The sequence below is a fragment of the Phoca vitulina genome, unplaced genomic scaffold, assembly GCF_004348235.1.
Source record: "Phoca vitulina isolate PV1807 unplaced genomic scaffold, GSC_HSeal_1.0 scaffold81, whole genome shotgun sequence".
Lineage (NCBI taxonomy): Eukaryota > Metazoa > Chordata > Mammalia > Carnivora > Phocidae > Phoca > Phoca vitulina.
In genome coordinates this window covers 5015618-5030956 of record NW_022589784.1, presented here as the reverse complement: position 1 = coordinate 5030956, position 15339 = coordinate 5015618, and the positions used below count along the sequence as shown (strand labels likewise).

The following is a 15339-nucleotide window of genomic DNA, read 5'->3' as shown; positions in this document are numbered from 1 at the left end:
TAGCCATGCATTTATTAATTCCAGTGCTGAAAAACATTCCTAGAATCCAATTACTTTGAAAAAGAAATTAGAAATATTAAAAGAAAACAAATAAGGCCAAACAACTGCTGTGACCTTCACGCTGTTGGTTTGGGAGCATTTCCAGATGACACTAAGAAAACAAAATTAACCCAATAAATGAGTAAGTTTGAAAGTCATCAAACAAAGGAGTCGGTGCTGGTCTCCTGGCCACAAGACCCTTCCTGTTGACAACGTGCTCCTAAGATGGATGGTGGTGGAATTTTGCATTGCAAGAATGCAACCCCCCCCTTTATAATACTTATTCATATGGGAATTACTGAATTCTGAAAGTGTCGAGTTTGCAAAATCTTCAGGAGCATAAAATGCAACACCAAATGCCCAGAGAGAGAAACCTGCCAGGTGAATCTAGATGTTGGCCAATAAATCCTGGGCAAGGTAGCGATAGCTGGAAGAAGAAAATCCCCTTATTTCCTTCATTATTAAAAATTATTCCTTGAACATTTAATGGCATGTGATAAACAATACTGGGTATGGGTCTCAGAGGTCTCCCCATGACCCCTTCTTTCTAAGGACCTAGAAGCCAATAGAGTAAGGCCTCAGAACTGCTTTCAGGAGGAAGATACAGATGGTAGCATTTGTCCAATCCACGTGTGACCACAGGGGGCGCTGTCCAGAAGCAGCTCAGTTTTCTGTTCTTAGCCAAAAAGCAGAGATAGGAGTCTGATGCTGAGGTTGCACAGAAGCAGCATCTCTTCTGGGAAAGACTTCTGATGACGTCCCTGGTTCCTCCTATTTGGGGAGATAATATGTAGAACAAGCTGAAAAGAAATTAACACCTCAGGAAATGACAAGCCAGAATTTCTCTAAGATCCAAAGCTCATTAAGATCTGACTAATATCTTAATACCTGACTTTACAGTCTTTCCTCCCCCAAACACCATCTATGATGGTCTTTTTATTTATCTGATCTTTTCACAAACATTTGCAGGGTGTTTGTTTACTGTGTGCCAAGCAGCATTCTAAGCTCTTAACACATATAACCTTGCTTTCTTCTCATGATGAGATAGATCCTATCACCATCCTCATCATACAGATGAAGTCCTGAGGCTTAGAGACAGTAAATGGCTAGCACAGGCTCATGCAGCCTGGAAGTGGTGGAGTTGGGACTTGAACTCAGGCACGTTGGCTCCATTCAAACAATGAAGGATCACTAAATGCTACAGAGGATCAATGAAGCCTGTAAGGTTGAATATCCACTTTTTGTTTTTTATTTTTACGTATTTAATTTTTTAGAGAGAGTGTGAGAACGAGTTGGGAGAGGGGCAGAGAGAGGGAGAGAGAATCTCAAGCAAACTCCACGCTTAGCTCGGAGCCTGAGGTGGGGCTGGATCTCACAACCCCGAGATCGTGACCTGAGCTGAAACCAAGTTTGGGATGCTTCACCGACTGAGCCCTGAATATGTGCATTTTAGAATGTAAAATGTTGTCCAAAGATAAGAGGATAGGATCACTGTTTGGGACCTTCTATATAGTTGACTCTTGATAATGTGGTGTTCATACAAGTAGTGTTGACATGGTTCAGAGTAGAGCAAAGTGCTTTCATGTACATTGTTTTGTTACTCAGTCAACCAGACATTTCAATGATGAACGAATTGAGGCTCAGGGAGGTTAAGCTCCTTGCCCAGCATCTACCAGCTGGAACCTGAAAGAATCAAGATTCAAACTCAAATCCAGTGAGCCCCAGAGTCCATGCAATGGGTTCCACTATGCAACATGCTTTTGGAGACCACATGTGTTGGGACAGTTCCTTTACACAGTTCAGGTTGACATAACCTTTGACTGCTGGTGATTTCAGCCAAGGGGTGAATCAGTGGCATATACTGTTAGGACACAGTCAGCAGCCAGTAAACAGAATTGTCCTCGGTCTGAAAGTGCATGTCCCAGGAAGCTGGTCCCAAAAGTTATTGATGATCTGCAGTGACAAACAACTCTGGTGACAACCAAGGAATGTTTTCAACTTTCAGAGGAAAACAGACCTGAGTCTGAACCCCTGTACCCAGCTGAGTAGCTTCAGGCCAATTATGTGGACTTTCCCAGTCTGAGTTCTCATCTATAAACAAGGACCTTAGACACTCAACAAGTTAAGCGAGCATCTTTTGCGGGCCAGGCATTGCTCTAGGTAGAAGGAAAATCATAGTAACCACAGCACTGAAACTTACAGGGGTAGAGATTGACCAAACGTAAACACTTTCATGTTTTTCAGAGTAAAACAAGTATCATACAGAGAGGCACATCATGCAGAGAATTAAAATAGAAGGTGGTGATAGACAGTGAAAGATTGTCAGTGGCCACTGTACTGGAAACCAAACTCCCCCCACCTCATGAGTCCTGATTTCTCTTCACTGCTCTGTATTTTTCCATAGCCCACATCACTTGGTGAAACACTGTATAATCCATGTTTGGGGGTTTATTCTCAGCCTCCCCCAACCAGAATATTAATTCTGTGAGGGCAAGGATTTTTGTCAGTGTATCTTCTGCTGTTTCCCCAGCACCTAAAACAGCATCTGGCATGTACTGGCTACTCAGTAAATATTTGTTAAATTTGTTAAATATTTGTTAAATAAATTTAAGTTTTTTGATAAATATCATTTGGATGTTTATGGAAAGACTGGAGAGAGAGAGGGAGAGAAAGGAAGGAAGGGAGGAAGAAAGGAAGAAGGAAGGGAAGGGAAGGGAAGGGAAGTGTTCCACTGATTTTGGCCTCAAAAACCAGAAAGCACCAGCATAATGGAGGAAGTAATGCAATTTCTCTTTTCCTTCAGATCAAGAGACCAGGAAACTCCTGGCAGTACAAGATGTTGGGTTCAGCCAGTACACAGCATTGTAGAGAAATTGGTCTTACCGTTTTGGTTTGGGTCGTAGAATGTGTTACCTCAATACTTTCAGTTTCAACCCCTTTCCAGATCCCACTAAACCACTTCTTGTATTCCATTCGCACCTGAGGAATATAGAGGTTTGTGTCACATCAGGAGCTTGCTTAGGGAGAAAGGACCCTGAATAGGAGGTTAAAGATATACATGCCAAGCCCCATGACTACCCTCTCATTGGTTTCCTGTATAGTCTTGGACATCCTCTTCTTGGTTCATTCTAAAATTCAACTTTTGCTGAATGTATTTACTAAATGTATTTACTAAATGTCAGGCATCACAAAGTCTCTTTAGAGTCTATAGAGTGGTGGTGGTGATGATGATTCTGACAATGAAGAGGAGGAGGAAGGAGAAGGTGATGGTTATCATGGAAGTGATGATGGTCATAATGATGACAGTGCAGATGATGGTGGTGGTGGTGGTGATTATAACAATGAAAGTCAACATTTATTGAACACTAGCAATCTCCAGTACACTTTATTTTACCCAATATATAATTTCATCCTACATAAACCAAGTGAGGAAGGTTCTTCTGTTACCCCCAATTAAAGATAAAGAAGCTGAAGCTGTTGGAAGTAAATGGACTTATTCAAGGTCATACAGCCAGCATTCAGCACCTCATCATTCTCACACCAGAGCCCCAACACTAACTGCTATGCTGAACCACTCCCTGTGATTGCATGGATTCCTTCCTGAAACCTGCTTAACATGTTATAAAAAGATATTTAAATATTTAATATTCAACATTATTTCACAAAGACACTTAAGTTGTACTGTACTTCTGGGTGTGAGGATACCAACAATTAAGAAGGCACTAGGAGATGAAAGAGAAATAAATGAAGTGTTATGCTGCTGTCTTTGTCACCAGCATCTTAATGGTTGGTAGTCCTGCCCAATAGCAAAGCAAGAAAAGCCAGGAAAACTGTTTCCAATCATCTAAAAGGAGTAAAAATACAAGAAGATGACCCTTACAAGAACTTAATGTACGCCAAGGACTGCACTAGGAGATTCATATTGCATTATCTCTTTTTTTTCTTTTTTAACTTTCTTTCTTTCTTTCTTATTTTAATTTTTTTATTATGTTCAATTAGCCAGCATATAGTACATAATTAGTTTTTGATGTAGTGTACAATGATTCATTAGTTGTATATAACACCCAGTGCTCATCCCAACACATGCCCTCCTAATACCCATCACCTGGTCACCCCATTCTCCCACACCGTCCCTTCTGTAACCCTCAGTTTGTTTCCCGGAGTCCAGAGTCTCTCATGGTTTGTCTCCTTCTCTGATTTCTTTCCATTCAGTTTTCCCTCCCTTCCCCTGTGGTCCTCCATGATATTCCTTATGTTCCACATATGAGTGAAAACATGTGATAATTCTCTTTCTCTGCTTGACTTATTTCACTTAACATAATCCCCTCCAGTTCCATCCATCTCAAAGTGAATGGTGGGTATTCAACCTTTAGGATGGCTGAGTAATATTCTTTGTATATATGAACCACATTTTTATCCATTCATCTGTTGAAGGACATCTCCCCTCCTTCCACAGTTTGGCTATTGTGGACATTGCTACTATGAATATTGGGGTGCATGTGCCCTTCTTTTCACTACATCCTGTATCTTTGGGGTAAACACCTAGTAGTGCAATCGCTGAGTCATAGGGTAGCTCTATTTTTAACTTTTTGAAGAACCTCCATGCTGTTTTCCAGAGTGGCTGCACCAGCTTGCATTCCCACCAACGGTGTAAGAAAGTTCCCCTTTCTCCACATCCTCGCCAACATTTGTTGTTTCCTGTCTTGTTAATTTTAGCCATTCTAACTGGTGTAAGGTGGTATCTCATTGTGCTTTTGATTTGTATTTCCCTGATGGCAAGTGATGTGGAGCATTTTTTCATGTGTTTGTTGACAATTTATATTTCTTCTTTGGAGAAGTGTCTGTTCATGTCTTCTGCCCATTTCTTGACTGGATTCTTTGTTTTTTAGGAGTTGAGTTTGAGAAGTTCTTTAAAGATCTTGGATACCAGCCCTTTATCTGTAATGACATTTGCAGATATCTTCTCCCATTCTGTGGGTTGCCTCTTAGTTTTGTTGACTGTTTCCTTTGCTGTGCAGAAGGTTTTTATCTTGATGAAGTCCCCAAAGGTCATTTTTGCTTTTGTTCCCTTGCCTTTGGAGACGTGTCTTGAAAGAAGTCACTGTGTCCAATGTCAAAGAGGTTACTTCCTCTGTTCTCCTCTAGAATTTTGATGGATTCCTGTCTCACATTGAGGTCTTCCATTTATTTTGAGTTTATCTTTGTGTATGGTGTAAGAAAATGATCTAGTTTCATGCTTCTGCATGTGTCCAATTTTCCCAGCACCATTTATTGAGGAGACTGTCTTTTTTCCACTGGATGTTCTTTCCTGCTTTGTCGAAGATTAGTTGACCATAGAGTTGAGGGTCCATTTCTGGGATCTCTATTCTGTTCCATTAATCTATGTGTCTGTTTTTGTGCCAATACTATGCTGTCTTATGATCACAACTTTGTAATATAGCTTGAAGTCAGGCATTGTGATGCCCCCAGCTTTGTTTTTATTTTTCAACATTTTCTTGGTGATTCAGGGTCTTTTCTGGTTCCATACAAATTTTAGGATTGTTTGTTCCAGCTCTGTGAAAAATGTTGATGGTATTTTGATAAGGATTGCATTGAAAGTGTGGTTGCTCTGGGCAGCAAGACATTTTAACTATATTTGTTCTTCCAATCCCAGAGCATGGAATGTTTTTCCATCTCTTTGTGTCTTCCTCAATTTCTTTCATAAGTGTTCTGTAGTTTCTAGAATATAGATCCTTTACCTCTTTAGTTAGATTTATTCCTTGCTTTCTTATGGTTTTTGGTGCTATTATAAATGGAATCAATTCCTTAATTTCTTTCTTCAGTTACATTGTTAGTCTATAAAAATGCCACCGATTTCTGTGCATTGATTTTGTATCCTGCCACATTGCTGAATTGCTATATGAGTTCTAGTAATTTAGGGGTGGAGTCTTTTGGGTTTTCCACATAAAGTATCATATCATCTGTGAAGAGTGAGAGTTTGACTTCTTCTTTGCCAATTTGGGTGCCTTTTATTTCTTTTTGTTGTCTGATTGCTGATGCTAGGGCTTCTAGTACTATGTTAAACAACAATGGCATGACCACACAGAAAGACAAACTCAAAATGGATGAAAGACCTCAGTGTGAGACAGGAATCCATCAAAATCCTAGAGGAGAACATAGGTAGTTACCTTTTCAACGTTGGCCACAGCAACTTCTTTCAAAACATGCCTCCAAAGGCAAGGGAAACAAAAGCAAAAATGAACTTTTGGGACTTCATCAAGATAAAAAGCTTCTGCACAGCAAAGGAAACAATCAACAAAACAAAGAGGCAAACTCCCACAGAATGGGAGAAGATATTTGCAAATGACACTACAGATAAAGGGCTGGTATCCATGATTTCTTCTTTAAATGTTTGGCAGAATTCCCCTGGGAAGCCATCTGGCCCTGGACTCTTGTGTTTTGGGAGGTTTTTGATTACTGTTTCAATTTCCTTGCTGGTTATGGGTCTGTTCAGATTGTCTATTTCTTCCTGTCTACTTCTTCCTGGTAGTTTATAAGTTTCCAGGAATGCATCCATTTCTTCCAGATTGCCTAGTTTGTTGGCATATAGCTGCTATTAATAAGTTCTAATAACTGTCTCTATTTCCTTGGTATTTGTCATGATTTCTCCCCTTTCATTCATGATTTTATTACTTTGGGTCCTTTCTCTTTTCTTTTGGATAAGTCTGGCCAGAGGTTTATCGATCTTATTAATTCTTTCAAAGAACCAGTTTCTAGTTTCATTGATTTGTTCTACTGTTCTAGTTTCTATTTCATTGATTTCTGCTCTAATCTTTATTATTTCTCTTCTCCTCCTTGGTTTAGGCTTTATTTGCTGTTCTTTCTCCTTGTCCTTTAGGTGTAAGGTTAGCTTGTGCATTTGGGATTTTCCTAATTTTTTGAGAGAGGCTTGGATGGCTATGTATTTCCCCCTTCGGACCACCTTTGCAGTATCCCATAGGTTTTGGACCGATGTGTTTTCATTCTCATTGGTTTCCATGAATTGTTTATGTTCTTCTTTAATTTCCTGGTTGGCCCATTCATTCTTTAGTAGGATGCTCTTTAACCTCCAACAGTTCAAGTTCCTTCCAAATTTTTTTCTTGTGGTTGAATTCCAGTTTCAAAGCATTGTGTTCTGAAAATACGCAGGGAATAATCTCAGTCTTTTGGTATTGGTTGAGACTTGATTTGTGACCCAGTATGTGGTCTATTCTGGAGAAAGTTCAATGTGCACTCGAGAAGAATGAGTATTCTGTTGTTTTGGGATGGAATGTTCTGTATATATCTATGAAGTCCATCTGGTCCAATGTGTCATTCAAAGCTCTTGTTTCTTTGTTGATCTTCAGCTTAGATTATCTGTCCATTGCTGTGAATCGAGTGTTGAAGTCCCCTACTATTAATGTATTATTTTCAATATGTTTCTTTTTTTGGTTATTAGTTGTTTTATATAATTGGCTGCTCCCATGTTGGGGGCATAGATATTTACAATTGTTAGATCTTCTTGTTGGATAGACCCTTTAAGTATGATATAGTGTCCCTCTACATCTCTTACTACAGTCTTTGGTTTAAAATCTAATTTGAAGCACTGGGTGTTATAGGAAAACAATGAATCGTGGATTACCACATCAAAAACTAATGATGTAATGTATGATGATTAACATAATAAAAAAAGTAAAAAAAACTAATGATGTATTGTATAGTGACTAACATAACATAATAATAAAAAAAAAATCTAATTTGTCTGTTATGACGATTGTTACCCCAGCTTTCTTTTGAGGTCCGTTGGCATGGTAAATGGTTCTCCGTCCCCTCACTTTCAGTCTGGATGTTTTTTTTAGGTTCAAAACGAGTCTCTTGTAGACAGAATATGGATGGGTCCTGCTTTTTTATCCAATCTGAAATCCTGTGTCTTTTTATGGGAGCATTCAGCCTATTTACATTGAGAGTAACTATTGAAAGATATGAATTTAGTGCTATTGTATTGCCTGTAAAGTCCTTGTTTCTGTAGATTGTCTTGTTAATTTCTGGTCTATATTACACTTGGGGTCTCTCTTTGCTTACCAAATCCCCCTTAATATTTCTTGCAGGGCTGGCTTGGTGGTCACATATTCTTTCATTTTCTGCCTGTCCTGGAAGTTCTTTATCTCTCCATCCATTCTTTTTTTAAAATATTTTATTTATTTATTTGACAGAGAGAAAGATAGCGAGAGCAGGAACACAAGCAGGGGGAGTGGGAGAGGGAGAGGGAGAAGCAGGCTTCCTGCAGAGCAGGGAGCCTGATGCAGGGCTCGATCCCAGGACCCTGGGATCATGATCCAAGCTGAAGACAGACACTTAATGACTGAGCCACCCAGGTGCCCCTCTCCATCCATTCTGAATGACAGCCTTGCTGGATGAAGTATTGTTGGCTGCATGTTCTTCTCATTTAGTAACCTGAATATGTCTTGCCAGCCCTTTCTGGCTTGCCAGGTCTCTGCTGATAGATCTGATGTTATTCTGATGTTCTGTTCATATGTAAGGAACCTCCTTCCCCTTAACTGTTCTCAGGATAGTCTCTTTAGCTGTAAGATTTGCAAGCTTCACTATTATATGTCAGGGTGTTGATCTATTTTTATTGATTTTGGTAGGGGTCCTCTCTGCCTCTTGGACTTGAATGGTTGTTTCCTTCCCCAGATTAGGGATGTTCTCAGGTATGATTTGTTCAAATATACCTTCTAGTCCTCTCTCTCTCTCCACCCTCTCAGGGATCCCAATAATTCTGACATTGGAACATTTCATGGTATCATTAATCTCTCTATTTTCATAGGCTGCTAGCTGCCTATCTCTGTTTTCCTCGACTTCCTTCCTTTCCATCAGCTTATCTTCTAGATCACTATTCTCTATTCTGCCTCATTTACTCTGGCTGTTAGACTATCCAGTTTAGACTGCATCTCAGTCATAGCATTTTTAAGTTTGGCCTAATTGCATCTCATTTCTTCCCTTAGAGATTCTATATTGTCACTAATGCTTTTTTTCAAGCCTAGCTATTGACTTCATTATTGCTATCTGAATTCTATCTCTGACATTTTGCTTATTTCCATATCCATTAGTTCTGTGGCAGAGGACATTGTCTCAGGTTCTTTTCTTTGTTGAGAGTTCCTCCTCCTAGTCATTCTGTAGAGGGATGGTTGAGTGAATGAACAGAGTCCAAAATACCAACCACCACCCAAGCAAAATGCACCCTAAAAAAAATCCAAAGTGGTCGGAAGCTACCACAGATATGCAAACAAAGCCAAGATGATCCAAAACAATAAAAAAAGGTGGGGGAGAGCTTATAATCTCTCAGGGTGTACAAAGCAGGGTTATCTGCCTGTTCCTGATTGATTTTTGGTCTGTGTGTTTGAAGACACTATATCCCAAAATTGCAAAAAAATCAGAACTTATATATTTATCAAGATAAAATTGAATAGAGTGAAAAATGGACTAGTATGGGGAATAGTCTATAAAACGTAGAAGTGAACAAATAAAAGTTCAAAAGCAGCCTAAAACATAACTTGGGAAATAAGAATCTATTTGAAACATGAACAGGGTAAAACAAAAAAAGAAAGAAAAAGAAAAGAAACAAAAAAGAAATGTAAAATTTTAGCCTGAAGTATAAATGAATCATGAGAGAACCTGGAGCTTCCTATATTATTTTCCCCCTGGCACTGGAGTTCTACAGTCCTGTGGGAAATAAGCTTATCATTCACCTGTTCATCCAGTCTGTCTTCTGGGGGAGGGGCCTGCTGCTTGGCTTCTCAGGTGTCTTTGCCTGGGTGGAATGCCCCACCCCTTGTCAGGGGGATGGGCTTAATGTGAGCTGGTCATTTGTGTGGCTCTTGTTCCCTGGTGGGTTTTGGCTTCTCTTTAGAGGGTCAGAGCAAATATGGCCATTCAGGAATCTCTGGCCCAGAGCCGCAAGTTCGCTGTCCCCTTTCTTCAATAACCCTGCCAGGTCAAACCATCTCCACTTCTGTGTGTACCAAACTCCACAGACTCGTGCTATTCCCACCCTCTGCAACTCTCCCAGGGGAGTTCTGGGGACCTGAGAGCATCTGTGTGCTTTGTGACTTAGCAATTGCTAGTGGCTGTGGGCTTGTGCATGCACCCTCTTCCGTGGCTCCCAGTTCATAGCTGGGTGCCTCCCCAGTATTCTTTCATGGGCCACACCACCCTGAGAGCTGTTGTCCAGTCATGGGCACAAGCCGTTTTATATCTCATCTGAGATGTTAAACAGCCTGCACCTTCTAGTCCTTTTCAGGGTGATCAGGAAGAGAGTGGTCTCGCTACAAGCCAGCTGGCAGTTTATGGTGACTGGATCTGAGAGCCCCCTCTGGGCTCACTGACCATAACCACTTTCCTTGCTCCACTGCTTGGGCACTCTACTGGTCAGACTCCCCCATAATTTCTGAGTCTCCTGGAATTCTGAGACCACAATGATCCACTTAGTATTCTGCCCTATTCATCCCCTGTGCCCTTTTCAGAAAGGGATGTCTCTCACTGGAGCAGATTTCTAAGGGTCTTCATTTTTTGCTCCAGTGTTATATCACTTTCCAGGGGCTAGCTTATGGAGGGTCCATTCCCCCTCTGTTTATCTACTGATATTTCCCCCAAAGATTCAAGGTTCTGCACCTCCTACTTTGCAAAAAGTAGTCATTTTTCTGCTTGTAGAGATCCAGATAAATCTTCTTACATCTCAGGTTGAATTCATGTGTGTTCAGAATGGTTTGATAAATATCCATCTAACTTTGAGAGACCAGATGGAACAAGGTCCCCTACTCTGTTGCCATCTTGCCCCCCCCCCCCCCCCCCCCCCCTTTTAATTCTTAATCCTGTGAGGCAGGTATTGCCACGAACACAGGTGAGAAGACTGAGGCTCAGAGAGGGTAAGACGGCTGGCCAAGGTCACACAGCAACCTACTCAGTGGAAAACCTACATTAGAGCTGAAGTCACTCTGTTTTTGGCATAGTAAGTCAAATATTCCAGTGTCCCTCCATAGAGTGCACCTCACTATAAGAGGCTTCTGTATCCTCTTTCTGGTGAACTCAGGTATGGCCAAGGAACTTGCTCCACCCAATGAAAGAGAGCTAATTAAGTTCACTTTGCCAGGATCTCCCTTCCCTTGGCCATGAGAATACCAGTGTTCTAAATAAGGGCTGACCTTATTCAACCTATATCCCAGAGTGAAGACAATGTAGATCAAGCCATGGCTATGTAGCATGAGCAAGAAATAAACCTTTATTGTTATAAACCACTGAAATTAGAGGGTGGTGGCTATAAGTTACTGAATCATAATCTCCCTTATGCTGACTGATAACATGCTCTGCTATGGACTGAACTATGTCTCCTCAAACTTCACATGTTAAAGCCCTAACTTCCCAGTATGACTGTATTTGAAGACATGATGGCCGTTATAGAAGCAGTTAAGATTAAATGAGGCCACAAGGGTGGAGCCCTGATCCAATAGGATTAGTGTCCTGATAAGAAGAGGCATAAAAGCTCTCTCCTTCTCTCTCCCATGTAAGGGTAGAGCAAGAAGGTGGCCATCTGCAAAAAAGAACAGAGATCTCACAAGAACCCAACTGCACAGGAACTCTGAACTCAGATTTCCAGCCTCTAGAATCATACGAGAAATTTCTGTTGCCCAAGCCACACAGTCTATGGTATTTTGATGTGTCATCCCCAGGTGACAAAAGCATACTCTTAAGAGATAGGTTGGAATGTGAAGGTTAGTCAGATGCTAGTGAAACCCAGAGCACAGAGCATATCAAATCATCACCTAAACCCTCCTTTCAGAATAAGGAAACCCCAAATACAAATATGAAATGTCAGAGAAAGGTGAGAATGGGAACAACCATTCAATAAGACTTTGAGAGTTGGCTGTTGAGAAACAAAATAATTAGCCTTACCTGGCGATTAAGGAGACAGTGTACCACAAAGAGCAAAACACCCTGAAGGACATTGATGACGGTGAATGTGTATGCAATGACTGATCCGATCACCTCCCCGACCTCTTCAACCATAAAAAGGCCAAGGCCCCAAGAACAGCCCAGGATAAATAGCTGAGCAATGGCTTTAAATGTCATGACTCTGAAAAGGAACGGGAGCAATAATAAGTATCATTCATCATTATGTGTTGGGTGCTGTGCTAAATGCTTTGCACATATTACCTGATTTAAACTTCACACCAACCCCATGTGCTTAAGTGATTTATGCAAAGTCATACGACTCGAAGATGAGGCAGAACCCATGTTTTCCATGGCTGCTTCTGAGAATAATGCTTTCTCCTATTCTTGGAAGTGATTTATCTGCAAGTCTTTTACCTGGATCTATTGGAAGATGTGTGGAAGTGCCTTCTAGAAATTTGTATTGAAAATGTGTTGATGATGATATCATGACTTCAGAATAGAACGTGCTGTTGTGTTTCTTCAAAGGAAAATTGTGTTTTATAAAACAGAATGGGGTTCTTGGTGGCAACTGTCTAGGAGAGATGACACGTGTGAGTGTGTGTGTGTGCATGCACACAGGGGAGTGAGCCTGCACTCATCCAACACGTGTAGAGGGATGAAGAAACGCCAAGAAGGGTGAAGCTGTGACCTTCCAAGACTGAAAATACTAAGGCAAAGAGATGTTAGCTCGGTCTGATAAGTAGATGAGATCAAAGCCAGGGTCTGAAATTGGAAAGATATTCCTTTAAGTTTTGTCCACATGACTCACCAATGCAAATTTTTGCCCATGCTTGGGTAAAATAAGCACTTGCTCCTCTTATCAATGGGGGGATGGTAGTTGTGCCCACCACATAGATTGAAGTTATGAGCATTCAGTAAAAGAATATTGGTAAACTCCAAACATCTACTAAGTTCCTAGTTAATGTTAGTTGTTCTTATCATTATTTTTAATAATTTAGATCAGCACAGTAAGAACTGAGTGTCTACAACCAAGGATAATGGAGTCCAGAAGTGGGTGGACTAGCGGGGTGGGGGAGGGAGGATAATGTTGATACTCTTGGCATGAATTTCAGATGAAGAGTTTGCTACACAAAGGAGGAACCCAATGAATATTTGTTGAATAAAGAGATCAAGGAGTACATTAAGCTACCTGAAAATTATAGTTTTTACTTCTAGAAGTTGTACTGCACACACCCTTTATCCAGTACCATGAAATTTTATATCAGATTTTTGTATAGGTTTTTCTTTCCCAGGTAGAAAGAAAAGTAGCCTTGTAGGAAAAATCTGTGGATACCACTGATTCTGGGACCTTCTTACCTGGTGTCCTGAATGGTAGAAACTTCTTTATTGAGGGACGAAAGTTTGCTTCTCAAAATCCACAGAATTTGGAAGTACAACACCAAGTTTATCTGTGGACACAGAATGAAATATTGACTTGGAATTTTATTTTGAGACCATGTCATGAAACCCAATTTGAGGTGGACCTAAGTATCTTTTTCCAAAAGATACTGGCTTCATAGGATGCTATGCTCTGGTATTTTATACAGCACATTGTGTGTATATGGACCTGGGGCACTTGGTGCTTGATTAGGGTGACTATATAATGTATCATTCAAACCAAGATGCCTTGAAAGTGGAAGATTACTATTAATGTCTATACCAGGACAATGGATGTGATCAGAAAGTTGTTGGCAAACAGGAGAACATGTCACTCTGTGCAGAGTAGATACTTGCTAAGTGTTTGTTGAATGAACAAACATAGGTTTTTACAAGAATCCCCAGCAGAGAGTTATATTATATCAGCTTCCTTAGTAATCCGTAAGGGAGCAAGGGAAAGACATATGAAGACAGTATTTCTAGGAAGAGGAGTTAATCACATTAGGCTATATTTTCTTATCTTCACTTCATTTCCATTTTCACAGCAAGAAACGCACTCCATGCTTGGCCAACCCAGGGCAGACACACCCATAAATAACTATCACTAGTCACTTACCAAGATAATGACTGCCACTGGCCCCATGAAACTCCAGATGAACCCTTTATTGACCTTGAGCCAGCAGCTGTTGAGAGAAGGGTATGCATCAGCTGCCTATTTCTCAGAGGGCAGAGAGTTTGAATTCAGACTCCTGTAGCAAGATCCAACCAGTGCTGGGAACCATTTCATTCAGAACCTAGATTTTAGTGCCATCAGACATGGGTCCTCATCTGACACAAGCTGTATGCTCTAAGCCTCAGTTTCCTCAAGTGTAAAGTGGGGGCAAATGGAAGTATTGAAAAGATTACATGATTACAGTGGCTATACGCCAAGTTTTTAAGTCAGGTAGGGTCAGTCCTCTGACTTCATTCCTCTCCTTCAATATTGTGTTAGCTACTTAGGATCTTTTGCTTCTCTATATAAACATTAGAATCAGTTTATCAATATCTACAAAATAATTTTCTGAGATTGTTATTGTGAATGCATTGAATCTATAGATCAATTTGGGAGGAACTGACTGACTTCTTGACAATATTGAATCTTCCTATCCATGAACATGGACTATCTCTCCATTTATTTGAATCTTCTTTGATTTTTTTCATCAGACTTTTTCAGTTTTCCCCATATAGATAGATCTTGTAGGAAAGATCAAATGAGATAATGTGTATATAGTTTTTGAGTATGGTTCCTGGCAAAGAGGTAAGGTTCAATAAATAGTGCCCCAAAATAATGATTGCTATCAGAAAGAGAGTAAAAGTAGTAATTTAACTACAAGAATACCTACCAACACTAAATATTTTCCATGTATCAAGTACACTGTTGCCCAAATACTTTTTATTAAATCATGCCTTATGTTGGCAAAGATAGTATAAATTATCCTGAACAAAGACCTGGCAGCATAAAACTAGTAAATGTAACAAGCAATTGCCAACACTCAGTGAGCAGAAAAGCTCCGACACTTAAGTTCTATTCCAAGTTTTACAAATGATGACCCATAGTCCAAATCCAGTCCACCCTTGTTTTTGTAAATAAAGCTTTATTGAAACATAACCACACCCATCCATTTATATATGGTCTATGAATTGGCTGCTCTCCCACCACAAGGGCAACATTGAGTAATTGCCACAAAGACCATATGGCCCTCAGAGACAAAAACATTTACCATTTGGCCCTTTATAGAAAGTTTGTCAACCCTTGATCTATGCTACCATGAGATCTCCAGAATCATTCTAGCAGGACATAGGGTTCAGGCTGGAGACAGGACATCTTTTTTTCTTCAAGAGAGACACCTTCATCATGTTGTTTTAGCACATGCATGCCTACTCCCTAACCGAAGCCCC

General features: G+C 40.3%; 1 protein-coding gene across 1 annotated transcript in view; it reads right to left on the bottom strand.

Annotated features, from left to right (window-relative positions):
* Window positions 1–497: 497 nt before the first annotated feature.
* The window catches only part of LOC116625802 (putative adhesion G protein-coupled receptor E4P), a 47242-nt gene continuing 32400 nt past the window's right edge, over window positions 498–15339 (bottom strand). The window contains exons 12-16 of the mRNA XM_032394681.1: window positions 14018–14084; window positions 13342–13433; window positions 11986–12166; window positions 2923–3018; window positions 498–810 (exon numbers count right to left, since the gene is read on the bottom strand). Coding sequence (XP_032250572.1) covers window positions 703–810; window positions 2923–3018; window positions 11986–12166; window positions 13342–13433; window positions 14018–14084 — 544 coding nt within the window. The 3' untranslated portion in view covers window positions 498–702. The remainder of the gene's footprint in view (window positions 811–2922; window positions 3019–11985; window positions 12167–13341; window positions 13434–14017; window positions 14085–15339) is intronic.